Below are 26,908 nucleotides of genomic sequence, written 5' to 3' on the forward strand. Positions count from 1 at the left end.
CGAGGACTTCCTCATTACCAACCACCATTTGCACTCAGAGCAATGGAAGGAATTAAGAAGCTCATCTAGCAAATGAACAGGGATGCCTCACATATTAACATGGAGCCAAGTAGCTCTTCAGAAACCCTGAGCCCCAAGAACCAGCTTTCAGTGTGGAAAAGAAGCACATTTCTAGCCATAAAATAGTGTGTGTGTGTGTGTGTGTGTGTGTGTGTGTGTGTGTGTGTGTGTGTGTGTGTAGACCAGCCGAAGCTTTTCAGAAGCCAGTGCAACTTCAAGTGATCGGACATTTAGCTTTTGTCTGGTGCTTCTAGCTGGTCCCTGTTTCTGCAGATGTCAGCCCCCACGCCTTCTACTCGGTGCAGAGGTGCAGATTCAGGCAGTCACCAAGGCAGTAATGGAAGAAATCATGCATGCATGCAACCAATCTGCTCCTAACTCCAAGTGCATGGGCCCAGATGGAGAAGGTGCAACGCCATACCCTCTAAGTGTCCCAATTTTCCAGGTACAGTCCCAGAATTACGAAAGCCACCCCAGCTTCTGATTTCATTCCAGAATGTCCCTGATCCCCCCCACCATGCCACCAGCACTGAGCTCAGGGAGGAGGATGAGCCGGCAGTGGCAGCAATGGCTGCTGCATGGCCTCTCTATGACAGCTGCTTCCAGCATTCTCCCTTGGGCAGCTAGTAGTGGCTGCAGGAGAGCAGGAGAGGAGAAGGAGAGCCTGCTGCCACCAAGGCCCAGCCCCACGGTGATGTGCCAGCTCCTCCGACAGGTAGACGGCAGGGCCATATTGGATGGGGGGAAAGGGGGAGCAGAGTGCAAAAAGTATTTATTTTTATTTAGTTTTATGCTTTGTGCATTCGTGTCTAATATTGCCCCTTTCTAAAATTTATTTATTGGTGTGTGGTTTTTTTTTGTAAATCTACCAAATAATAAAATAAAATGGGGATTAAGGGTTGTTGTTTTCAGAATGGTGGAGGCCATGCATGCTTGGTCCCATTGGTAGCAGTCTCCCTTTTTCTGATAGGAAATGCTCTGCGGGGGACACACCGAAAAACTGGGGTTCAAGGAGAGTCAGTTGGAGGTGGGGAGAGAGAAATGTCATCTGAGGAATGTCGGAGGATATGCAAAGTTGGCGTAGGAGGCAACTGAGTGATCCTTGCGACTTCTTGTTTGCATTTATTACTGGGAGGGGGATTGTAGCCCTCCAGATGTTATTGGACTCCACCACCGCCGCCGTCAGCGCCAGCCAGCATGGCCAGGTTCCCGCACCCCTGCATTAGTGAGAGGTGCTGGGTGGCCAGACCCACACACATCAAGAATCCCTGTATAAAACGGGGCAGGGGCAAAAAGTGGGGAAGGGGGAAGCATGGGGAGAGTGGTAGTGCTGCCTGCCACTGCTGCTGAGTGTGGAGCAGAAAGCACCCATAGCAAGTGAGGAGACCTGAGCCAAGGCAGCAACACCTTCCTCTGAGGTCATTGCCATGCTCACCCAAGAGAATCCCCACTCACAAGCTCATCCTCCCTCCTCTCGTGGAACAGAAGCAGAAATTTTGGCAAGCACACCACGATGACATACTGACAGGGCCGGCCCGCCCATGAGGCAAAGTGAGGCGACTACTTCAGGTGGCAGGATCTGCAGGAGCAGCAGACCCGGCTTCCAAGGAAGGCATGGCTGCCATACACTCCTTGAAAAGTCCAATACAATACAAGCAGCACTTAAGGGCACAAGATTCAATCAAGTTTCAATCAAGTATTATTAGTACAAAAAGAAAACAATAAGAGAAGCATATACAAACGCTGACACAAAAGCCAAAACCAAACGTCAAGCAGATAGCATATACAAATAAATACCGGAAGGCAAACCAGTCTTTATGGTCTTTGAAGCTATGTAGCGGTCAGCAAAGTGTCAACAGGTCGAACGAAGTGTCAATAATAGACAGGCTGCCGGCGTTTTTCACCTGTTTCGTCCATATGACGGGCTTCTTCAGTAGTTTCTCCTTCTGCTTTCTGTTATGTTTAATACATTCACTGGTGGTATGAACCAGGTCTTATTAGTATTCAAACTAAATTACTAAGTGTAAGTGTGCTCCAAACACAGGATTTTTGCTTAGTCAATTCATGCTCAAACTAAGAAAACTCTGAATATAAGAAATGTAAGTATTTCTTTATATGTACATGTATTTTAGAAATTGTACTACTGTATTAGTCTAAATAATAATTAGAATTTGATTTATATCACCAGTGAATATGTAAATGTATCAAAGCCGCATGAGAAAACCTTTTGAAATAAGAACTTGAGCATTGTGGCCTAAGCCAAGATAAGTGGTTTCATACGAATTGTAAGTACTGCCTTTGATGTTTGTTTGTTTAGATGTATATTAGTAATTTAGTTCGAATACTAATAAGACCTGGTTCATACCACCAGTGAATGTATTAAACATAACAGAAAGCAGAAGGAGAAACTACTGAAGAAGCCCGTCATATGGGCGAAACAGGTGAAAAACGCCGGCAGCCTGTCTATCACTGACACTTCGTTCGACCTGTTGCCACTTTGCTGACCGCTACAGAGCCTCAAAGGGACGCAGGTGGCACTGTGGTTTAACCCACAGAGCCTAGGGCTTGCTGATCAGAAGGTCAGCAGTTCGAATCCCTGTGACGGGGTGAGCTCCCGTTGCTTGGTCCCAGCTCCTGCCAACCTAGCAGTTTGAAAGCACGTCAAAATGCAAGTAGATAAATAGGTACCGCTACAGCGGGAAGGTAAACGGCGTTTCCATGTGCTGCTCTGGTTTGCCAGAAGCGGCTTTGTCATGCTGGCCACATGACCTGGAAGTTATACGCCGGCTCCCTCGGCCAATAATGCGAGATGAGCACGCAACCCCAGAAGTCGGCCACGACTGGACCTAATGGTCAGGGGTCCCTTTACCTTTACCTTTTTACAGAGCCTCAAAGACCATAAAGACTAGTTTGCCTTTCGGTATTTATTTGCATATGCTATCTGCTTGACGTTTGGTTTTGGCTTCTGTGTCAGCATTTGTATATGGTTCTCTTATTGTTTTCTTTTTGTACTAATAATACTTGATTGAAACATGATTGAATCTTGTGCCCTTGCGTGCTGCTTGTATTGTATTGGACTTTTGAAGAAGTTGGCAGCATTAGCCCATTATTTCTTTTTTTTATTTTTTCCCCCTATACACTCCTTGAAGGCTGGAGCTGCTGCCTGCTTGGCAGTGCCCACCATGCTGCCTTTTCAGCAGCTTCTTGGCGAATAGGAGGTGCTGCTGTTCTCCGCCTACCCTTAGCGAGGAAATGGCAGGGGCTGCCCTACGGGGTGTCTGCACCCGCCCACCATGAGTCAATGCCCATTGATTCCCACTTCAACCACTGAGTTCAACAATTCACCCCTTCTTCCATGATGCCATTTTTTGGCCTGCCTCAGGGGCCATGATGTCTTGGGCCAGCCCTGAGTACCGACGATGTGTAAGATTGCGGTAAGAACCTTACCTGCCTCATGGGGCCGTTGTGAGGATAACATGAGGAAGTGGGAGAACACCTTGAGGGACATTGGAGTGTAAATGTAATAATGAAAATAAATTAAAACGCCCCATTTTCCTACAAGTGCCACTGTGGGCCCAGGAGTAGAGCAGTGACATACCTCTAGGTGTATGCTTAGCGGGCAGGTTAGTGAAACCTCCCTTTCCTGTGGCAGCATTTCACACTGAGTAATAACCAGTATAACTGAGAAGAGAGCTTTCTTTTGCGGCAGGCCATGCTGACATAGCGGTGGCAACTTGTATAAAATATTCAGGGGCGGGCGGACGTAAGCCCCACTCTGCATAATCGATCTCAAGATACAGCACACACACATACCATTTGAATGGCAATGCCCATCAACTTCTGGGGTCGGCCCCCTCAAATGTGTCAGGGGGTGGGGCTAGGAGATGGTTCCTATGCCTACAATTAATGTAGGCTGCCTACAGTCAATGGGACTGTAGAGGGTGGTGAATGAAGATCTGGGGTGGGGGGGTGGGGTGAGAAGTTTGTGGGCTTTAGTGCCAAAAATGTGGTTAGGAAATATGAGCTTCAGAAATAAAGGGCATGCATTTCGCTTAGTAATAAGAAACCTCTATATTTAATAATACGGGGTTGTTGTTGTTTTTACATTTTACAGTTGCTCGTAATGGCAACTGGTGATTAATAAATATTTATTACATATTTGATTACATATGGATATTTCTCCACATCCCTAAGAACTTGGGGTTGATGTTGATGGCAGCTTTATAAGCTCATCAGGGAGGCCAATAAGGTTTGGGAAATCCTGGTCTCCCCTGACTGACAGCAGATCCCAGAGAGAGAAATATCTGCCTCATCATCCGCTACCTGATTCTTTTGGAGCTTTCTAGATGCAGAACATGTGCTCTGCCACTGAGCTATGGCCCTTCCCCATAAAATGGTGGGTTTCTGCCAGCACTGTGCTATTGTGGCAGAAATCAATGGCGTCACTACAGTGGTAGGTGCTGCAGGGACGCAACGGGAAACCCTGCAGATCAGGCACCAATTCCCTGCTTTGTGCACAAGGGCTTTAAAAAGGTGCTAAGGCAGAACTACTACAGTTCTCAAAACCCTTTTTTTTAGCAACAGGGATTCAGTTTCCCCAAAAGAGTTGCAAGGCCTTGTGACCTTGCCCCTCTCCAAAAATAGTAAATGCCTGCAAATTGCCTAGTATTCATTCCAGTTGCAAGTGTTACTACTCTTACCAAAAATGCTGTTTTCTACAAAAACAAAAACAAAAAGAATAAATGAAAACATGCAGTGACTGCAATTTTTCCCTGGCAGTTTATTATGGTATGAAGGAAAAAAGAACATTTTGGTGTGCTTGAAGTGGACATTGTCATACAAATGGATGCTGATGTGGCCATTAAAATCTGATTACACAAAGTATGAACATTGTTGAAGAAAGCTTACAGTAGAACGGAATTCTTTTATAAACAGACTCTTAAATATACATTTAACAGGAAAAACATCCAAAGTTAAGCTATTCGCGTTTATAGACATTTTATCTGGGAGGTGAGAAATGGAAAAAGCAGGGGGGGGGGCAGGAAGGAGAGTCTCATCAAAAACAGAGAAGAAGATACTGTACGAAAGTTGTTTAGAACTAGAAACAGATAGCCTGCAAACTGCAACTATACACTGCTGAGGTGGGCAAGCCAGAAAGTGTTTCTAATTGCTGAAAGGCGACATCCATGCTTTCAGGCTTGCATGCGCTTCTGACACAGATAATTTTCTACAAAAGCACTTGGTATTTGTCATAGCATTTCAGATCAACCACCTTCTTACCCTGTGGACCAGTTCACACATGCGCTTACATCACTGCTTGCTTACTCATCACCTGGTGACTTGTAGCTGATGCAAGCGGCAAACATTATGTCTTGAGGTGATTCTGATGCTCAGCCTGTGGCTCATCCGTACGTGCAACTCATGGCTTGGTGCTGTACTCATTCAGCACAAATACTGATTGTGTGGTGCAGACCTGGGTCAACCACAACCATAGAAAGAGCAAAAGAACAGTGTACAGGTTGTTGGCACCTTCAGTCTAGCACAAGAGCTTGCCACAATGAGCTCCTTTATTGAGCAATTTGCTTGGATGAATTCCTGGGCCTGGTAGGGATTGAATTATTGTTCGCCAGATCAAAATTGATTTTTAATTCAGTTGATCTGTCATCTTAAATTTACACGGGCATAGGAAGGCAAGGAATATGGCAGTCCTTGCTTCCTGTTTATTCTGTTTTTCTGGACATAAAATATTTGATGCTGTAATACACAGTATTACTGAAACTAACAATTGCATATTTGGAACAAGATGTAACTCAACTCCTCTAACATACCAAAAAATAAGAAAGGAGAGAGAGAGAGAGAGAAGAGAGAAGAGAGAGAAGAGAGAGAGAGAAGAGAGAGAAGAGAGAGAGAGAAGAGAGAGGAGAGAGAGAATAGTCTATAGGATATTTACAAAGAGTCCAGCAAAGAAGTATAAATACTTCCATATTTAATGTTTAGGAAAACATAATTTACAAAAAATATTCAACTATATATACAGCGCTATTTGAAAAATCTGGGAGAAAGGTGAAGAGTTAGTTGGGCAAGTTAATTAAGAAGGGGAGGATTTCTATTATTATTATTATTGTAAATGCTTTTTTTTCTTTTTTTAGTCCTGCACAGATTATTTACATACCCATCAGCATCCCTCAAGAATCACACGTGTCCAGAGCTTTGTTGCCCCAAAATGTCATCTATCATTGTCAAATTATTCAGCCACTCTTCGTCGCTGCTTCCGCTGCCTCCGCCGCTATTCTTCATGAGATTATCGATAAAGTCAGCCTCGCTGCAGTTGTCAGACAGAATTGCATCGTTTTGCTGGACTAGGAAGTCGTATTGGGGTTGCATCTCAGAGGCAGTGCTCATTCTGCTGAATGATCCTGACGACTGGCCGGCAGAGCCAGGATAAGTTGGTGGGCCGACTGGGTGCGCAGCACTGAGCTGGTTAAAACTGGTTACGCCTTGCGGCATTGGCTTCATGACATTCATTGCGGCTTGCAAAGGTACTCTTGTCAGATTGGGTCTCAGGTTCTGGTTATTCAGAGGACCCAAGTTCTGGCCTGATTGTCCCATACTGGCTTTTTGCATCTGTCTGGCATGGACCCCAGGAGCAATCTGATTGGGTGGTGCCACAGACTGGGTAAACGACGGGCCAGAGAGATTTGGCCTTGCATTCTGCTTCGAGAAGACAGCATTGCCAGAGAACTGCTGCATATTGGCATCCATCTGGCTTTGGTTTGGCATCCTTGGTGACCACATCTGAGCAGAGGTGGAGTAGACATTAGCCATTCTTGGCATCGTCGGCTGCCTCAAGTGCTGTTGCTGCGAAGTGTGGTTCGCTAGGGAACCAGAGGCAAAGCTGGCCAGCACCATGCCAGGCCGAACAGTAGGGTGGCCATGAACCGTTTGGCATCCTGAACTCATAGCCAGGGAATTTTGGCTTTGCCGGATTGGGAGGCTGAATTCGGCATTAGGTGGGTACATTCCTGGCTGCTTGTTGGGGCTGTGTGCAATCATCACCACTGCCCCAGTATTCTGGTTCACGGGGGACACCTGAGTGATCCCAGAGCCCAAGGCACTCTGCAACATTGCCTGGGGAGATGACATTAGGCGGTGATTTGAAGGAGGAGTCGGCATGGACTGGGTGCAATCTGCTGGCATGGGCTGGGAAACGGCTGCATAGAGGAACAAGCAAGGCATTAAGTTAGGAAGAGTCTGGGCATGAGAAACTTTGGATTCTCCACTCATCATTTCAATTCTTTAGCACAAAATATCATACAAATAAAACTGTGCCCCGCTGGTGCCACTTTTAACTGTTGCAAAGCTAGTTTCTATCTCTGCTAAATAGAGTAAAGCTGTTCTGGTTTAATGCTTCAAACACAATTCTGCTGAAGTGCCCTAGAGATAAATTAAATGATCAGCAAGATTACAGAGTGCAACTCTTGCTAGGCTAAAGCACTTCGGTTTGCAGGTAAAGAGAAAATCTTATGTTTGAATGCTCTTCCATGTAAAAAAAATTTCCAGCACATGGAGAACCAGCCTGTCAGGGATTAGCTGGGCCAAACTAGAACCCTCAGCTCCCAACAAGGTGGAAGCATAACCTGGACATTCTTCAAACATGTTTTAAAAATCAAACTATGCTGCTGCAGCTCAATTTCCTCTGCTGTGTCTCAATGATTTATTTGTTTATTTATACAGAGAGAGCTGCTATATTCACATTTCACCAGTGGCGTGTAAAATCTATCCATCCAATTTAGAATCAGTAATTTAAAATTGTGAAGCCTGCATTTCAAATATCTTAACTTTTCCAAATTCCACAGTTCAGCTCTAGTTTGCAAATGCAGGAATTGCGTTATATGAAATTAGCTTTGCTCTGCTGAAGTCTACATTGCAAAACTCACAGTTCAGAGGCTATCACCACCAGAACTTGACGGACTGGAACTGCATCTTAGGCATGTAACCCCCTTGCATTTCAAAGGACCCTTCTTTTTATTAAGAGTCAGGCTGGCTTATGCAAATCAGAAATGGAAGGCACACGAGATTTGCAGGCAGGATATTTACGTATTATTAAGAGTTTCCTTGAAATCCCTGAATTAAAACAGTACACACAAAAAGGGTCAAGCTTTCGAGAATATGCTCTCCAACTCCTTACCAGGAAACTGATTCATCAGCTGCCCCACAAAATGACCCCTCTGCTCAGATGCTACTCCCATCATGCCGTGCCTCTGCTTTTCCTAGGAGAAAGGGAAAAAATGTTCACATCAAATACAAGTTCCACTCTTTTTCTTTTGAAATTATTTTATCAAGTTTCAACATTTTAAACATATACAATCAATACACAATTACATTTTCTCTCTCTTATTTTTGTCAACTTCCCGACCTCGTTTTCCACTGAGTGGTTGTTTCCCCCCTTCTGCTGCACCCTGTCACTCTCTTAAACAATCTCATTGGGCTGAGATCCAGGTAAAATGGGAAAGGGCTGCAATGGAAGGGTATCTCCCCCCCCCAAATTTCCCCGCCCCCTCTGCCCTCTCACTCTTTCTCTCTCTGTTTCTCTCTTCAGAAAAGGATGAATCGCATAGAAGTATTCTGTTCCTTAAGGGCAGGGGTAGGCAACCTCAGGCCCATGGGCCGGATGCGGCCCAATCGCCTTCTCAATCCGGCCCACGGACGGTCCTGGAATCGGCGTGTTTTTACATGAATAGAATGTGTCCTTTTATTTAAAATGCATAGGAATTCGTTCATTTCCCCCTCCCCCTTCAAAATATAGTCCTGCCCACCACATGGTCTGAGGGACAGTGGACCGGCCCACGGCAGAAAAAGGTTGCTGACCCCTGCTTAAGGGCTATTAGAAAGCACTATGATGCTTTGTATTTTAAATTGAATTATTGGGAACCACAATGTTTGCGGGATGCAACACATTATACAGAGATCATGGCCCCGTTCACAGACCACTGTTGACTGCTACAAAAACAAACCTTTGCAATTGGAATAGTGTGACCAAGTAACAACAATAATGCATGAACTCAAAGAATTGTGGTTTGTTCGAACTGTGGTTCATCAGTAAAAATTTCTTGTGGATTTACATTTGAACCAGGCATAGAAGTTTGGTTTTTATTAGAGTTAATAGGGATTGGGATATTATTTAAAGTATTTATAGGCTGCCTTTTGGGCACCACCCGTCAAAAGGCAATATGTAACATTGAGACAAGAAACATTTTAACACATGTATTTAAACAGAAATAAAAGCAAACGAACTTTTAAAGCTTTCTAACACATGTCCTAATCAAGCCAGGCAAACACATTTTGGCAGAGTGATTTTGGAACAGGTAACAGAAAGACCGGCTATTGATTTTCTCCCCATATCCAGCAAGGTGGTGTGGGAAGGGAAAAGAGAGAAAAACCCATCCAGAAAGTTTGCAGTTAAGAAGATAACCCGATGCAGTTACTCTATGGACATGCAACTCATGTTTACTACCTGTCGACGAATGGCTGAAAGAGCAGGGACAGGCCTATATACTTTACTACAATGTCCACTCTGACTTTGATAGCCGTGGAACAAAAGGATTGCATTTCAGTTTCTGCATCCAGTTGAAGAGCTGGTTTAGAGCTCCAGTCCACCCATTAGGCAAGCTGATCACTTTGCTTCAGGTGGCAGTTTGGGGTGGATGCTAGACCAACAACCCCCTCAAGTCCTCTGCTGCTGACTGCCCCTCAATGCTATTTTGCTGGCTGGCCAGCCAGCTGACTACTGCCAGCCATTGCCCACCTCCAAGACCCAGCTGCCTGTACCTTGGAGTCTAGGAGCCCTGCTGCCACTTCGACACTGCAGCAAAGTGTCACTCTTTGGCGGCTGTCCAGTCTGCTGGTCTATGCCTCGGTCCCAGGAAAGGCCCTTGTTTAGAACAAGGCGTTGCGGAAATTTAGTGCGAAGGATTTTAACGGCATCCGCTACTGCCAAAATGACAGCAGCATCAGCCCTCTCCAAAACCTTGCTCCAAGGAAGGAACCATTTGTTGCTGAGAACAAGACATTGGGCAAGATGGCCCAGAAGCAAGCAGCATGAGGAGGTGATGGGAGGACCAGAAGGCTGCAACTGGTGAATGGGGAGGTGGGGGTGGCAGTGAAATGTGTTGCATTGGTCCTGAATTCCTTTATTAATGAAAGGAAGGGGCTTTGTCACTTTGCAGGGCAACCTGTTTAAGAATGGAGACAAGACATGATCTTAAGGTCTCTCCAGGACTAGGGAAATTAGAGAGGGGAAACCACAGCTATTCCCCCACCTTAATTAACTATATGTGTGTTTTTCCTCCACATTGCAATCTCATCCAAGAACTGAACATTTGTGCACAGAACTGAATACTGGAAAACCTCTGTTTTCATTTAAACATAAGTCAGTTTCTAGCCATGAATTGGGATGGGGAGCTGTTAATATAGGCCCTGGAAGAAAGAAGTGTGGGCAGTGGTTTGTAATTTCCATGGATTTCAAGTGGGAGGGTGGTGGTTTATAATAAAACAAATGATGTAAATTAATAATTGAAAGTGTGCTTACTTGGAATAACTTCAAATCAGAACTGGTCTTTTCTGGTCAAATAAACTGGTCACCTTTAGCACAAGTTTGTGTTTTTTTAAACACACACACAAGAATTGCACATAGTTTTGCCCACTGGGTATTATTAGACAGATCCCTCAATAAGTTGTTTCATTGCCTTCCCTCTGAGACCACTGCATGCTGAGACCACCAGATGGCTTCAATAACCATCTAGGAACAATCTATTTTTGATATAATATACAGATGGAAGAGTGGGAACATATGAGGACAAAAGGGTTAAAATACACACTGTGTTATGATTTAAAATAGAATTTTCACGAAAAGATATACCGTTGGTATCTAAGAAGAAGTTATTTAGAATGTATAAAAATGTTCCAACTGTTTGCTGGAAGTGTCAAGAACACGAGGGGACATTTTATTGTGCTTGGTGGACATGCAAAAAAGCTAAAAACTATTGGATACAAATACACACATTGATACAGAAGATTCTGAAGCTTAATGTTCAACTGAAACCAGAACTCTTCCTGCTGCAACTAATGGATATACAACAAGAAAAAGAATATGCAAGATTATTGCAATACATGAACACAGCGGCAAGATTATTCTTGCACAAAGATGGAAGGACTTATTATTACCTACAGTGGTACCTCAGCTTAAGTACACAATTGGTTCCGGAAGTCTGTACTTAACCTGAAGCATACTTAATCTGAAGCGAACTTTCCCACTGAAAGTAATGGAAAGTGGATTAATCCGTTCCAGACGGGTCCGCGGAGTACTCAACCTGAAGCGTACTTAACCTGAAGTATGAGTGTAATTGGTTCTGGAAGTCCATACTTAACCCGAAGCATACTTAACCTGAAGCGAACTTTCCCATTGAAAGTAATGGAAAGTGGATTAATCCATTCCAGATGGGTCCGCGGAGTACTTAAACTGAAAGTACTCAAATCGAAGCGTACTTAAACCGAGGTATGACTGTACTATGGAAGAATGGTTATTGAAATTAATGGATTTTGTTGAGATAGCAAAGTTGACATGTTTAATTAGAGAAAAATCATTGTTGACATTTATTAATGATTAGAAACCCCTCATGGGCTTTTTGCGCAAAAAGGAGAATGAGCTTGTGATATGTGGGTTTGAAGACTGATATAAGCTTGCTTTATGGAAATCAGAAGAGTTAGATGCTGTTATGGAGCAAGTTAAGTCTATAAAGCTGATAGATGGAGAATCAGAAATCTTTTTCTTTTCTTCTAAGTTTTTATGTTTAAAATGTTTGGTATTTGATTTTAACTTTTGCATATTGCTTTTTCTTCGTTTCTCTTTTCAAGCTTTAATAAAAATAGCTTTTGTAACAAGTGAAAAGAAAAAGGAAGCAGTCTGTCTCTTCTTTTCTAACCTCACTACGGTAAGTATATTAATATGACAACCCCTCCACAAATCCACAAAGAACTTAACTTGTGTCTCCCCATGTCCTGTTTGAACACATCCATGCATTTGGTCACTGCCTCCTCCTCCTCCTCCTCCTCCTCCTCTGTTCTGTCCAAGAGGGAGAGTCTGTTCAAACCATCAAACCTTCCTACCTGCCTTGCCCCAACCTGTCTGGAACCCCTATAAGACTACTTAAGTATTTACTCTTGCTCTCTTTTAATTTTCTTTGTTTTTTGGTGGGGATGTATCTTGATTTTTTAAAATACTTTTGAGAATTTAAGATTTTGTTTTGATTTTGAAAAATCATTTGCATTATTTGTATTTGCATTGGTGCAGTTGTTCTTTGTGAGCCATCTTGGGGGTCCTTTTCCGGAGAATAGGCTGCATATAAATAAACACTAACATAATGTAAGAGTATGGTAAGTTATTGGGAGCCAGTAAGATTTCGAACACCAATACTGCTTGCCGGAGAAAGGAGGGCTGGTGATCAAGTGTGAGGAAAGATGGCTCCCATTGCAAGACTTCAATCATGTACCACAACTGCTGAACTAACCCTAGGGATAACAGCATTGCAATTTAAGTTCCATCACTCTGCCATGATAATCTAAAGAAGTCTGCCACTTGACATAACAGCCCTATCATCAGCAGTCATCTGGCTTCTCACAGAAACTAAGAGACCAACCTGTAGCTGCTGCTGCTGCTGCCGTCTCATTATCTGCTGCTTCAGTAGATGGTTCCTTATGTTACAGCCATTCACCAAGGATGAGGCTGGGACTGCAGGTGGGATCTCTAGTGGCTCCTGAAGTCTAGCAATGATTGCAGAAGTCTGTTCCTTGCAAGGAAAAGGGAGAAAATATATATTATTGTTTTAACCAGGACAAACACTATAAGGGCATTTAGACCATCTGTCCAAACATTCCAGATAAGACTGATGGAGTGGCTCTCAGTTCCAACACCACACCAAAGCACAGTTGTGCACCAACCATAGCTTAAAACCAAAACCATGGTCTGAGCTTCCAATCAACCATGGTTTAGAGCTTGTCTGCCTTGCTTTCCTTTGGTACAGTTCTCCCAACTCTAGGTACAGGAGCCTCTAGAGGCAGAACCACCCACCATAAATATGATTTGTCTATTCAGAAGTCACCCCAACCCATATTTAAGCTTCCGTAATAATGAGGTATCTGAATTGTGCAACCAAGTTCCAGTCCCTGTCTAAGGGGCAAGTAAGAACTGTTGTGCATATAAGCAAAATAAGGACAATGTGTCATCCTGGCTTGTCAACAATCACTCGCCCAATCCTCTACATCCTGGTACATGAGCTTTTGCAAACTGAGGAAAAGCTGCTCGAAGTCCCGCTTCACCCCCTTTGGGGCACTTACGGTAAACTAGGAACCTTTCTAATGTTTGTAAGGCCAAATAGCATCTAAATTACCAGAAGCATTCTCTCTCTCTCTCTCTCTCTCTCTCTCTCTCTCTCTCTCTCTCTCTCTCTCTCAGAAAAAGAAACTGTCCCCAATATGTTCATGTTTGTCCATACCAGGTGATTGTGAATTTCGTTAAAAAAGGAAAAGAGGGCCATTGTGGAAAGCTGAATGGGTTGGGGCAGATAAAATGCACCATAAAACTACACACCACCACAGAAAAATACAAGTACCAGCCTAAACCTAGTCCAGGCACCCCCAAACTGCGACCCTCCAGATGTTTTGGCCTACAACTCCCAATGATCCCTAGCTAACAGGACCAGTAGTCAGGGATGATGGGAATTGTAGTCCAAAACATCTGGAGGGTGTTTGGTAGTCCAAAACATCTGGAGGGAAGTTTGGGGATGCCTGACCTAGTCCATAAAAAAAGGCCTGGTGGGATAGGTGGGATAGAAGAGTTTTCACTCCACATCTAAAGACCAATGGAAGTGAGGATCTCCCAGGAATGCGAATTCCACAATTGTGGAGCCACAGATCCTGTCCCTAGGATCTACCAATTTGACTTTCACCAATGAGAGGGCCTCTGAGATAAATGTGAATGCCAAGGAAATTGCTGTGAGCACAGGTAAGTCTTCAAACAGTTCACCCCAAAATCAGTGTAACAGGTGCTGGCCACATTACTCCTATCAGTTTCCTGGCAGATACATTTTAATCCAATTAAATTTTCATTATTGTTGTTGTTATTATTATTATTATTATCAGCAGCATCACCATCATCTAAATTTGTATACCACCCTTCACCCGAAGATCACAGGGTGGTTTACAATATAAAAATACAAAAGGAGAACACAAAACACATTTTTTAAAACCCCAATAATGACCCTCCCACAAACACATTTAAAATGCCACATAGTGTAAATCATAGCTGCCAAGTTATCCCTTTTTTTCAGGGATTTTCTCTTATGCTGAATAGGCTTCCTCGCGAGAAAAGGGAAAACTTGGCAGCTATGGTGTAAATCAGCCCAAGTCCTAGTTGAGGAGATATGTTTTTGCCTGGCGCCTAAAAATATGCCACAAAGGTGCCAGGTGAGCCTTCTTGGGGAGAGCATTCCACAAATGGGGAGCCACCATAGAAAAGGCTTTTTCTCCTGTTGCTACCCTCTGGACCTCTCGTGGAAGAGGTACACAAAGAAGGGCCTCAGAGGAAGATTACACGGTCTGGGCTGGTTCATATGGGGAGAGGCAGTCCTTGAGGTATTGTGGTCCTGAGCTGTTTAAGGCCTTGTAGGTCAAAACTAGCACTTTAATTAGGGCTGAAGCATAGCTGCCAAGTCTCCCGTATTCCCCGGGAAACACCCGTTTATCCAGCTGTCCCCAGCCGAAAAAACAGATTTTTTTTTGTTCCCCCCCCCCCGGTTTATTCTGGCGCGACGGCCATTTTGGAACTGGGCGGAGCATGCTCAGAAGCGACTTTTGATGCTGCTTTGCCCAGTTCCAAAATGGCTGCAGCGTGACTTCTGGTGCGGCAGCCATTTTGAAACAGGGCAGAGCAGCATCAAAAGTAGCTTCTGAGCATGCTCCGCCCAGTTCCAAAATGGCAGCAGCACTACTTCTGGTCCAGTCCCTTATTTCTCAGGCCATAGCTGCCAAGTTTTCCCTTTTCTCACGAGGAAGCCTATTCAGCATAAGGGAATTTCCCTTAAAAAAGGGATAACTTGGCAGCTATGTCTCAGGCTGGAACTTGGCAGCTATGGTCTGAAGAGCATCACCCTCTTGAAATGACCATCCCAGTAGGACTGGAACCACCACACAGCGGTGCTGCCCACCCTTAACTCAGACAGCTGCTCCAGAAAGATACCATGGTTGAAGGTTTTAAAGGGATCTTCAATGGCATTCCCACAAAGATAGCATTACAATGGTATAGCCTGAAAATGGCCAGTGGATAATTGAGTATAAACATGGGATCAAATATTTAAAAATATCTCCTCCTACAGGCTGTTCCTACCTGGGCCAAAATACCAATTCCTGGTTCCAGTAACTCGACACAGATCAGACACATTATATGCTACCTTAAGGTTGACAGTCACTTATATGCTTTGGATACCTGTGGTTATTACCTCATCTAGCCCTCCCCTTTCCAAGACTTTATTTCACAGCTCATTAAGAGCTTAATAAAATGCCATCTCCCGTAATCTGAAACCCAAAGATGAGCTATATATCTGACTACATTCTGTTAGTCTGGACTGTGCAGAAAGTTTTGAGGTACTCAAAGCAACGTCAGGCAGGACGCCAGAGTTGGCTAACTTTACAGCTTATTTGGAAGGCAGGGGAACACAGGGAAAAGTAATTTACTATTGCAAGAACCTTGCATCACTTTGGCCAGGGCTCTTCAGTGTTCTCCTACAAATCCCTCATCTAAGAGAGAGGAGGAAGCACCTCTGGATCATACATGGTGTTAGAAACTGAGATATGAAAGCTAGGAGCTAACCGGCACCTTAAACCTAAGTTATGGGCGCAGCAATGGAATGTCTAGGCACACTTTTTTATAACAAGAATACAAAGCTGAAAATGAATGAACTGCAGCTGAAATATTATGTTCATTTTTTCACATGGTCTAGTCTAGTCCTTCCCCTGCCCACCCACCCCCTAATATTCTTAAGAGGGTCTCTTCTCCAGCCTTCAGAGAGTAGCTGGAAGTGGGGAGGCAGTAAAAGGTCCTCCTTTCCTTCCACTCTGCAGTTTTGATCTCAAATCTTAGGCGCAGTACTGCGCCCAGAGCTCAGAAACTGCTCGTGCTAATGAAATTCCCTGTCACAAAACGCACCTAGAAAAATGAGAGTTTCGAACACTGGTGATAGTGGGTGAGCTGAAGAATTTGTTTCTTTATCCTTTCCCAGAAAGACACAGCACTGGCCTGATTTACACCACCTGGGGTTCTCATTAAGAATTAACACAAGGCTGGATCCCTTAGATGGCAGTCTTGGGCATATGCAGGGGACCCAAGAACAGCAAAGGGGCCCACTGTCCCAACAGCACCATCATTCTGGATTTCAGGGGCATCCAGAAAAGTTGGGAGGCAGCATGAGAGAATTCTCGGTTTGCGCACCCTGATTCCTCCAGATTAAAAGGGGAACCACTGAAGTTGCTCGACTCAAGGAGGGCAGAGACCTGAACCAAAATCTCATAGGTGATACTCGGAAAGGAAGAATCAAAACACACAGAATAGCCCAATGAGGTAGGAAATTATACTGTCTGCTCCTTCGTCGCCATCTGCCTCGTAATCTGCTTCAGCCTCCAGTACTATTTTACATTATTGATGACATTTTGTTGTTACTGGCAAAGAAGGATATGTACATTATACAGCTAGCATGCTCAAAACTGGGCCACATTTCCTTTGTTTGCCAAATGGAAACCTGCATCCTTTGTTTGAGTGTCCGTGTTATCAGAAGATAAGGAACCAAGAAAAAATGTAGTTGCCTTTTGACATCCGACAGTTAGGATCATGCTAGAATGAAGAAAACAGGAAGTCAGCAAGGAAACCTTGGATTGTGTTGTTGGAGAACAAAGCAGAAAAGGGATTTTGGGGGGTGGGGGAAGAGAGATATGGGTGGGTGGGTGGGGCTGGCCGCATCATGCAAAGAAAGAAACACCACTTTGGTAATAACTTCCACGAAGAAAAGAAAAAGCCCCCAAAGGAGGTGACTGAAATCACTTACTTTTATGGTGCATGTTTGCTGTAGCACTTGTTGCCTATACAGAGCCCACAATTCCTAGAATACAACCACTTGTGATACAGTTTCCTAGAAGATGCAAACTTCTACCTCACACTGCACCTTGATAGCATCAGTGAACATGATACTAGTGAACATTTTGCTCCCTCAGCTATCTGGTTTCCTGTTTCACATCCTCTCCCCTCTGACCTGCACAGAAAAATCAGGGCCAGCTCCAGAGGGCAACAAGGCTAGAAATTTGCAGGGAAAGGGCACCACTGTCCCACAAGTGCTACTATTCTCACTTATGGAGCACCCAGGAAAGTTGGAGGCAGTTTTGGAGAGTTCTTGGTTGGCACACCTCACCTCTTACAGGTTACTAGGGGACCCTGAAGGTGCCTGGTCTGAGCCCATCTCCGAATTCTAAAGCCAGCACCAATGCAATAAACAAGGATTACTCCCTAGGAGAAAAAAATACAGAGGTTGCAAGCCCACGTCTCCTTTCCAAATCAGATGATAGTCTGCAGCTCAGTTTTGAACAAATGTAGGCTGCCTGCAGGGGAAGATTTGAAGGAGCAAGGATTCAATTTGCTTGCCCTACACTTGAAAGGCACTCAAAGCTCTCATGCCTATTTCCTCCCAATCTGTCTGGCTGTGTATGCACTGAAGCAAACAGGTTTATCACTGGCATGGTCACCAGAGCCTTTTACTGAGGGCAACTGCATTAAATAAGCCCATTGTGGAGGGCTGCTCTTGCTGGCAGAACTCCCACCTCAGTTTTGACTCAATTTCATTCAGAACACAAGACAAATGTCCCCCCAACCCTCCCTGTATTAGTAGGGAAAAGTAAGCGTTCAAGCTCAGCGCTAATTGCAGCAATAAAATGGCTTTAATTATATAAAGGTGCTCTGTACATGCCCCCCTCCAATAAAGGCAATTGGAATCATTTCTCTGCAAGGATGTGCGAAGAGTTGCAAAGTGAAGTCTGATACAGAAAATGTAATTAGCTTCTGAGGAAAAAAACTTATTGTTTTTGTACGCTGCAACAAACACAACAATAGAGGAAATGACAATTGGTAATCAGCACACTGCAAAATTACATTCAAGATAAACAACAACAAGGAAAGTTCCTTATTTTCACCGCTAGTGGGAACTACAGTATTCCCTTCTGCTAAGACCAAAAAAAAAGGGCATGCAAGTATAACAGCTAAGAATAGCTCACCGCACATGATCAAGACGACATTGCTATCTGCATCAAAGGTTAATGAACCTATTCCCCTCCCCCCTTTCATCATTTCGAAAGAAACTCATTTGCCTTCTCATTCAGAGGCCAAGTCAAACAAGATGATGCATAATGCAAAATAAGAGGGCTGTTTGACCAATTAAACAATCACCTGCCTTTTAGCAGATTATACAGTTAATCAAGTAAAGTTAAACCTATCAACCAAAACCTCATTATCGGTACAATTGTAATTTACAACTGTATCAACAACAAAACACCACACTTTCTTAGAGAAGTGATTCTTCATCGCCCCCTTGGCATTCACCAATGTAGCAACACCAGACCCAATATACAGCCTCAAACAAATAAGTTCCTTTGTAATCAGTGGTGCTACAAGTTTTATTTTCTCTTGATCAAAATTAGTTACCCAATCAACTGCCACCATATTTGATTAATCTGCCAAATAAAAGCTTTCAGCCCTACTGCACAAACAATCACACTGAAATCACAGGAAAATGATATACTGGGAAGATTCTCAAAAACAACAACTTGGTGGGACCAGGGGCCAGGTCAACTCAGGACAGTTAGATCAGTTTTCAGGATAGCACCCATGTTTTGGGAAGTTTAGGGTTCTTGTTGTCTTGCCTTTCTCTCCTTCCTGTGCTACATAAACTCCCTCCCTCCTCTCATAAGTAAGTTTTAAGGGTATCACATTAAAAGAACGGTTAATTAAAAACAAACTATTTTTAGAAAGTCTGAGTCCGTAAACAAGTTGGGACAGCCACTTTCCAATGCAAAAATATGTTTCTGGCAGATTTCGAGGACCAGGAGAGGGTCTTCACTGTTACTGGCATCAGCAAGCAACAGGTCAGCAACAGGCACTTCAGAAATAACCCACTTTGTGCCCTGTGTGATAGAAAAGAATTAGCCCCAGGTCTTCGAAACAGGAGTCTTAATATTGACTTGGGAGCAACCGTAGCATCCTTTAAGCTGCCTTGGGAAGATCTTTCTGGACCCAAAGATGGGACAGAAATCAAAATACACATAAAGGTTTGTGGTCCACTCTTCTCTCTTAGAAGTGAAATTCTAAGAGAGGGAGGGAGCCGGGAGCTGTCTACATAACTCTGCATCCAGAGAGAGCACCAGACCACACACAACTTACCAAAACTGGACACCTGCCACAAATGTGTAGAAGCTGGTGTTTAGCAGATGCAACAGAGGGATCAATAAGCTGATAACATGGTGGTCCCTTTAAGCAGACGGCAGAAGCAAAAGTAACCTTCCCAGGTGGCCTATGTAACCTGCTTTGTTGCTCTGGCTCCAGGTTACTGCCAGTGCTTCAGCTTTGAGGCACCTTAAGCTCCAGCCCCTCCTGGTATCCTGTGAGTATTCAGTTAATCAAAGCAAGACAGGTTCTTGCTATTGCTGACTCACAAATGGCATTAAAATGTTGAGCTGTCTGCATGCTGCATTTCTACTTTACCTGTGGCGCAATGTTCACCAGAAGGTTGGTGGTTCAAGCCCACCCAGGGACGACTGTGGCAGGGATTCCTGAATTGGGGTGTGGGGGTGTACTAGATGAACTTTGGGTTCCCTTCCAATTCTACGATTCCATGTAGCACCACACTGGCTCTTGTCCCTTGACATGTATATTTTTAGAACCCACCTTATTTCTGTGACTGCAAGTTGTTTTTAAACTGCAAGTTGTGTTTTAATTGTTGCAGTCAACCCAGGGGCCCTTATTAATTACCCACCCTTCACCTTAAGGTCCCAGAGTGGGTTGCCAGCAGGGTTATTTATATCTTATAAATGGCACTTCACCCAGAAAACGGTTTTTAGGGTAGTATACAAATAAATTTAAAAATTACACCACCGCCCCCCCAAAAACACTCCACAAACAAAACATTAAGACAATTGAACAAAATTAAGAGGAATAAAACCATTCAACCAGTTAAAAATGTCCCAATCTGAAATGTCTGGGCAGAGAAAAGGGTTTTTACTTGGTGCCAAGAAGTACACAGTGTAAGTGCCAGATGCAATTCCCATGGAAGGACATTATTCAGCCACAGAGAAGGGTCTCCTCCAACATTCCCAGTGCAAGGACAGAGGTGCCCCTTCAGATATTTGGGGAACCAAGCAGCTGAAGAGCATTAGAAGCTAGATGCCAACTCCTCCAACTGGGCTTGGCAGCAAATAGGGAGCCAATGCAACTCCTTTAGAACCGGTGTGACCTGGCTCCATCTTAGTAAACCAGCCAAAATGCCGTACTAGACAACACATTACACACTACAGCTCCCATTATCCCTAGCTAGCAGGACCAGTGGTCAGGGATGATGGGAACTGTAGTCCAAAAGCAGCTGGAGATACAAGTTTGGGAAACTCTTGCTTTTTACAGTAATCCAATCCAGAGGTTACCAGAACATGGATCATAGCTTATGACACAGTGGGAGATAGGTCATGGTGCCCCAGACACTGCTCTAGTTACACATGCACTGGGACAATTTGAAGGGTGGGATGGGGGAGAAGAGTCAAAATAATATTATTTTATTAAGATGCAGATATGCACGGGACTGCACCTGGGATTTTTCCAGGCCCAAGCTAAGACTGGGGACACTAATTTCTAGTAAGACATTTGCCTGACTTGGCTGGTAGTTAAGCAGACATGTGCGAAGAGTTCTGCACTAGTGACTCAGTTGCAGGAACGGAAAATGAAACCTGCAATTAGCTTAAAGTCATAGGTATGACACACATCCCAATCAGGTCTCAGGGCCTAAAGAGTAAGTGTGTGTGTGTGTGTGTGTGTGTGTGTGTGTGTGTGTGTGTGTGTGTGTTATAGAATGGATACAGGGCAGCCTTTCCTCTAACCATGTGTGCATTATCTATTGCAGTTCGAGGACCCGCCCCCCACGAGAAATAAAGACACAGTGGCACATGGATTTGAGTTAATGGGTAAATAAGGCCACAAGTTTATTGGTCAGAGCAAGTGAGAGGTATTGGCTTAGGCATTGGACACCCTAGCAAGCATGACTCCACCCCGCTTGGCGGGGGGGTCATATCAGGTTAACACCCCGAGGGAGGAGCCTGTTGATGCAAATACAACTGAAATCTCCCCCTGGTGTCGTCGGGGGTCGTGCCATTGCCCTAGCCCCAGCAAGGCATCGGACGGGATGCAGCAGAAGAAAGGAGGATTCAGCTGCTGCCGCGCCGCTTTAAATGTCTGTAAACCCCGCCCCCAGGCCGGCCCTATTGGCCAGCCAGAGGCTTGGTGCGGCAGCAGGGATAGGCTGAAGCAGGGGGCCGATACACGCCCCCCTGCTTGCCGCGAGGAGCGGGTCCCGCCCGCAAAGTCTCCCCTCCCGGAAGAGGAGAGATCTTACAGAAGCTCTCCTGCCCACACCCATCCAAAACGTTGTCCCTTTGTGTCAGGGCATTTAGTGGTTGCATACAAACAATAGTTTCCTGGAGACCTGAAAAGTCTGTCAAGAGGAACAAGAGATAGACCTTCCCTTCGCGCCCACCCCCCAGCCAATTTTATTATTTGGCCAGAGTGGAGATCATTGTTTCAGCACCAGGCAAAATGATGATCCCTTTGCTCAGGGAAGGCAGGTGGTCTCAAACAACCTTACACTTGCTTTCTTGTTTGCTAGGGACTCCTTCCTTTATCTGCCTTCGCCTCCAGTTCAGAGATTCTTTTAAAGATAAAATCGAGCCTTTCTGTTCTGAAATCTCTTAACGCTTCCCCCAGCCTTTCTCTCCCCCCCCCCACTTTTCTTTAAACACTAGCATTGATAAAAAACCATGTAAGCTCAGCAGGGGCCCTGCTTCTCCCACCCATTTACTTGATATATAACCATGTGAAATACTGTCAGACTCTGGTTTCGAAGCTTATCTCAGAGGCTGCCAGTCAAAGGGAAGGCTTTGTTTGAAGTCTGTAAGCGATCTGACGGGGCAGACAGTTTTGTTAGGAGAAGCACTTTCAAGTTCTTCCTTTCCTCTCCCCCCCCCCCAACATCCTTATAAGTGGCTGGTCCAATGTGTCTAACACAAAGCCAGCCCTGATTTCTTTGATGGGAAAAAAAATGGCAGCAAGAGCACAACACCTGGTTGGCATCTATATCAAGGGCTGCTTCACCCTCTGAAAAAAAAGCAAGAGCCCCCAATCTCCATGGAACGACCATTATATTGTCTCCCACTCCAAATGTGAGAGGCCCTGCTCAAGAAATCTTCCAAAAAACAATTATTAACAGGCAGGGCAGGGATGTGAAATTTTATGGCACTGAGGCATCAAAACCATATTATGCCATATTATGTTCAAGCCAGCAGCCTTTTCCATTCAGCTTATGAAACACAACAGTAATACACTCGCAACAGAGCCCAACCTTTTTCGGTGGAGGGGGGGGTAGGATCATGAATTCCCATTTATTATATCCCATCTCTCCCTGTCTCTTCCTCACACGTTAATTGGGCTGTCACGTGGAAGTCAGGGGAAGCTTGTTTTCTCCTGCTCTGGAGGGTAGGACTCAAACCAATGGCTTCAAGTTACAGGAAATGAGATTCTGATTAAACATCAGGAAGAACTCCAAGAGGAAAAATACACATCATATATTTGCCAAATAAAAGAGGGAAAAATACACACCATATATTTGCCAACTTGCAAATGTGAAACAACACCGGTCATTCCAGCTGATTCACAGGACCAGCCCACAGCATTTAGGCACATGAGGCAGGTCCCCAAATGGTGACCACCTCTCTGCCAGGGAAAAAAGGGGTGAGGGAAGATCTACATCAGCAACAAGGGGGAAGACAGATCAACATTGGGATCTGCTGCCTCTATGGATTTTGCCGTGTGAGGCAGTCACCTCACCTTGCCTCACGGGTGGACTGGTCCTGCATGGTAGGCATTCAAAGGATAACCCTAGAACATCACAAACTTTTCTCTTTTTATCTCAGGAGATTCAAAAAGAGTGGGAGGGGGATAAGTAGGATGTAGCTTTACCAGTCAGCAGAAGCCCCCCAGCCCCCCTTGTCCTTAACTCTGTGGGACATTTGATCATTAGCATTTGCCAACAAGTCAGGTGCTAATGGGGCAAAATCTCTTTCTGGTGCTTCTTGTCAGACATGATGGATGGGGTGCTTTGGGGATTACTTGCTCCCTGATACAGGTACCTAGAGTTTTAATCGTTGCTGAGGTTCTTCTTAGTTATAAAGAACACAAATACAACACAGACACCATAAGGACATTTCCCTCAATGCTCCACCTCCCTTTCTCCCCAGCAACAGCGATTTTACAGAAAGAAGCGATTATATGAACACCTTATTTCAGCTCCTGTGTGGCACGGGTGAAGATAACATAGAGTTACTGCGGTCTGAGAGTCATCGGATGAGCAGTAGCGCACAAGCAGGAATCCCAATATTTGTTTATGACCTCCAGATTTGCTAATTTGCCTGTGAAAGTTTGCTTTATGAGTCCAAGGTTGTCTGCATATGTAACAAAAGACAACCATGTTGCAAAAAAGAAGAAGAAGCGGCATCTGGTTTTCTTTCCTACGGGTCACTTTGACACTATGTGTAATCTCTTCTGATATTGCGGTTTTCCAAATGTTTTTTGTACCACAGTTCAAGAGAAAGGCCCTGTAGCCATGCTTGGGCTATTGCCAGCCATGCAGCGGCCAAGAAGATGGTCAGCAGTTTTTTGTTTTTAAGCGGCTTGTTCTCTCCCCTGACGATGGAGAGGGAAAGCAACTGTCGGGTAAAGAGGACTGCTCCCCCGAGTGTCTTCAACATTTTCCTAACTCATTGTATCCCAGGCTGCCTTAAACCTTTGGGCATTCCCACCAGAGATGGAAATATGTTCCTCTGTGTGTGTGGCCCCTCCAGCAAGTGGGGCCTACATCTGAGCTCATGTGGGAATGCTGAACTGGGGCCTTTATGCCATGTGTGTGCAAGCTTACCGGTATATCTGTTTTCCCCAATGCACACATAAAATGATTTTGCTGGTTTACACAGCCACATATTTTTTTCTGTTCTTGATCTTCTGTGTGATACTTGAGGTCTGTTTCCAGGGTTTGTTTCAGACCTTCTCTCTGATACCTAGTTAATGGCAGAAAAGAGTTTCTCTGAGCACAGGGGAAGTTTCTTAAAAGGGGCAGACAGAGGGGAAGGAACTGGCTTTTTATTGCAACATCCCATTGCTTTCACACACACAAACCCTCCATTGCAGGTTCAGCTGACAAAGCAGAACACAACAACCCTGCAGTGCAGTCACTGTACTGAACCTCATTCAGCCACAAAGTCCATGGGGCCAGTCACAGTCTCTCAGCCTAAACCACCTCATAAGGTGGTTGTGAGGACAAAGGAGTGGGGAAAGCACTTACACTCTGGAGGAAATGTAATGTATCTAATAAAAGGATGGATAAACAAACAAACAAACAAACAAACAAACTATTATCACAGACTGGAGAGTTATGCTGGGAGGAGAGTAGCCAGTAGCAGCCCTGCAAAGTAGTTCACTGTTACTGATACCAGCCTGAGATGCCAGGGATTGAACCTGGGGTCTTCTGCATGCCAAGCAGGTGCTCTTCTGTTGAGCAATAGCTCTTCAAAGAATCTCTACGAAGAGCAATATGTTTTCTTGCCTTGCTACTGAGACTTTTCCCCGTAACCACCCAACCTCGGACAGCACCACACTCTCATTCCTGCAGAGGGCAGCTTACCCATAAATCCAGCAAAACCTAAAAGCCCTTTTCATCTTACGCAGGGTTCCCTCCCGCCTTTTCATCTGGCAAGTCCTTCTGGTTCTCCCTACAAGGTTGCGGTAGCGCCAATGACAAACTGGGCCTGCCTATAAAGCAGGGGTTGACTCGTGCAATCAGTTTGTTGTGTCGTGGCAGGTGCTCTCTAACCAAGGGGCTGGTGAGGTTCAGAGAAGCACATGCAGCAGAAACTGCCTTTAAAGGAAAGTGACAGCTGGATGTGTGAAGTGAGGTGGTAGTAGGAAATCTGATAAAATTCTTGGTAAGAAGCTGAACACAGGCCTCATAGTCAGGAAAAGCAGAGAAAATGCAGTATCCTATTCTATCGCTGTGACACAGGGAAGCGGAAAGAGCAATAAAGATGTTTTTGGAGTGGACAGGCCTTTTGAAGAATCATAGAATTGTAGAGGTGGAAGGGACCATGTGGGTCATCTAGGAATCTTTTGCCCAACATGGGGATCAAACCCACAACCCTGAGATTAAGAGTCTCCTACTCTACCAACTGAGCCATCTCTTACCCTCCAAGAAAAACAAACCAGTGAGAGTGTCTACATGTAAGGCAAGTGACGCAACTTGCAATCGTGTCTTTGGTCTTGGAAATCTAATAACTGCAGAGGGGAGAGGTTGTCCTTAAGAATGCAGCACACACAGTGAGGGAAGGTTTAAGCCAAGGGTGTGGGACTTTTGGCCTGGCGGTCAGATGCCTCCAAGCCTCTATAGCTCAGGACCCTCCCTAGGCTACAACCTCTCCCCTGCTCTGTACCCTCCTCAAATTCTTTTGCCTGGCAGAAAGCAATAATTCAACAGGCTTGTTTGGATGTGGGATGCAGAGATTCAGACTACTGTACAAATGTTAAGAGGAGGTTGGACTAGGTCAGGCATCCCCAAACTTCGGCCCTCCAGATGTTTTGGACTACAATTTCCATCATCCCTGACCACTGGTCATGTTAGCTAGGGATCATGGGAGTTGTAGGCCAAAACATCTGGAGGACCGCAGTTTGGGGATGCCTGGACTAGATTCTAGAAGATCCCTTGTGGTCCCTTCCAACACTACAATTCTGTAATTCTATGAGCTACACCCAATGCTCCCTCCACATTTGTCTCTGGCCCCACCTGGCATATGGCCGCTGGGATGAATAAGGCTTCCCCCTCTTGGTGCAAGTCTTACATCCCCAGTCAAGAGAATGGCACACACACACACACACTTTCAGTCTGCATTCCCTAAGCCTAGGGATGCCAATGTGGCACCTTCCAGTTGCTGCTGCACTGTTGCTTCTGTCATCCTTTGTCAGATTTGAAGCTTAGACTATCTGGTTTGCGGACCTCTTTCGCTGTGCCACATGCTAGCATGGTCCACGACACCAAGGGAAGCACCAGGTGCATTCTTCCACAGCCTCAAAAAAACCTCTAAAGGCCCCCCACCTTTAAGGATTTTTCTGACCAAAGAAGATATAGAAATGTGCTGTTTACTTTAAAAAGGTGAAATGCTATTCAGGTCAAGTCCCTATTACCTAAAAGGCTTGTGTGTGTGTGCAAAGGAGAGAAGAGGTGACACTAAGAAAAAGAAACCATTCTATTCCTCCAATTGAGATTGTATTTACAAACTGTAGCCACCTCAATTTTTTTCCTTGTGTCATTTCATTATTACAGAATTGAGATCACCAGCCATCTGCAGTTTCATTTCATCAAGCTCCGATTTGTCCTTGGAGCAATGTCATCTGGGACAAGAA

At 44.7% G+C, this 26,908-nt stretch overlaps 1 protein-coding gene across 2 annotated transcripts in view; it reads right to left on the reverse strand.

Moving 5' to 3' along the window:
* Nucleotides 1-5,944: 5,944 nt before the first annotated feature.
* Nucleotides 5,945-26,908, reverse strand: part of MAMLD1 (mastermind like domain containing 1) — a 126,985-nt gene continuing 106,021 nt past the window's right edge. The window contains exons 3-5 of one of the 2 annotated variants that reach the window (XM_035113252.2): nt 12,756-12,899; nt 8,249-8,330; nt 5,945-7,271 (exon numbers count right to left, since the gene is read on the reverse strand). In XM_035113252.2, the coding sequence (XP_034969143.2) occupies nt 6,253-7,271; nt 8,249-8,330; nt 12,756-12,899 (1,245 nt within the window). In that variant the 3' untranslated portion in view covers nt 5,945-6,252. Of the gene's footprint in view, nt 7,272-8,248; nt 8,331-12,755; nt 12,906-26,908 lie in introns of both variants that reach the window. The other variant, XM_035113251.2, reaches the window with a different exon arrangement.

This window comes from Zootoca vivipara, chromosome Z, assembly GCF_963506605.1.
Source record: "Zootoca vivipara chromosome Z, rZooViv1.1, whole genome shotgun sequence".
Lineage (NCBI taxonomy): Eukaryota > Metazoa > Chordata > Lepidosauria > Squamata > Lacertidae > Zootoca > Zootoca vivipara.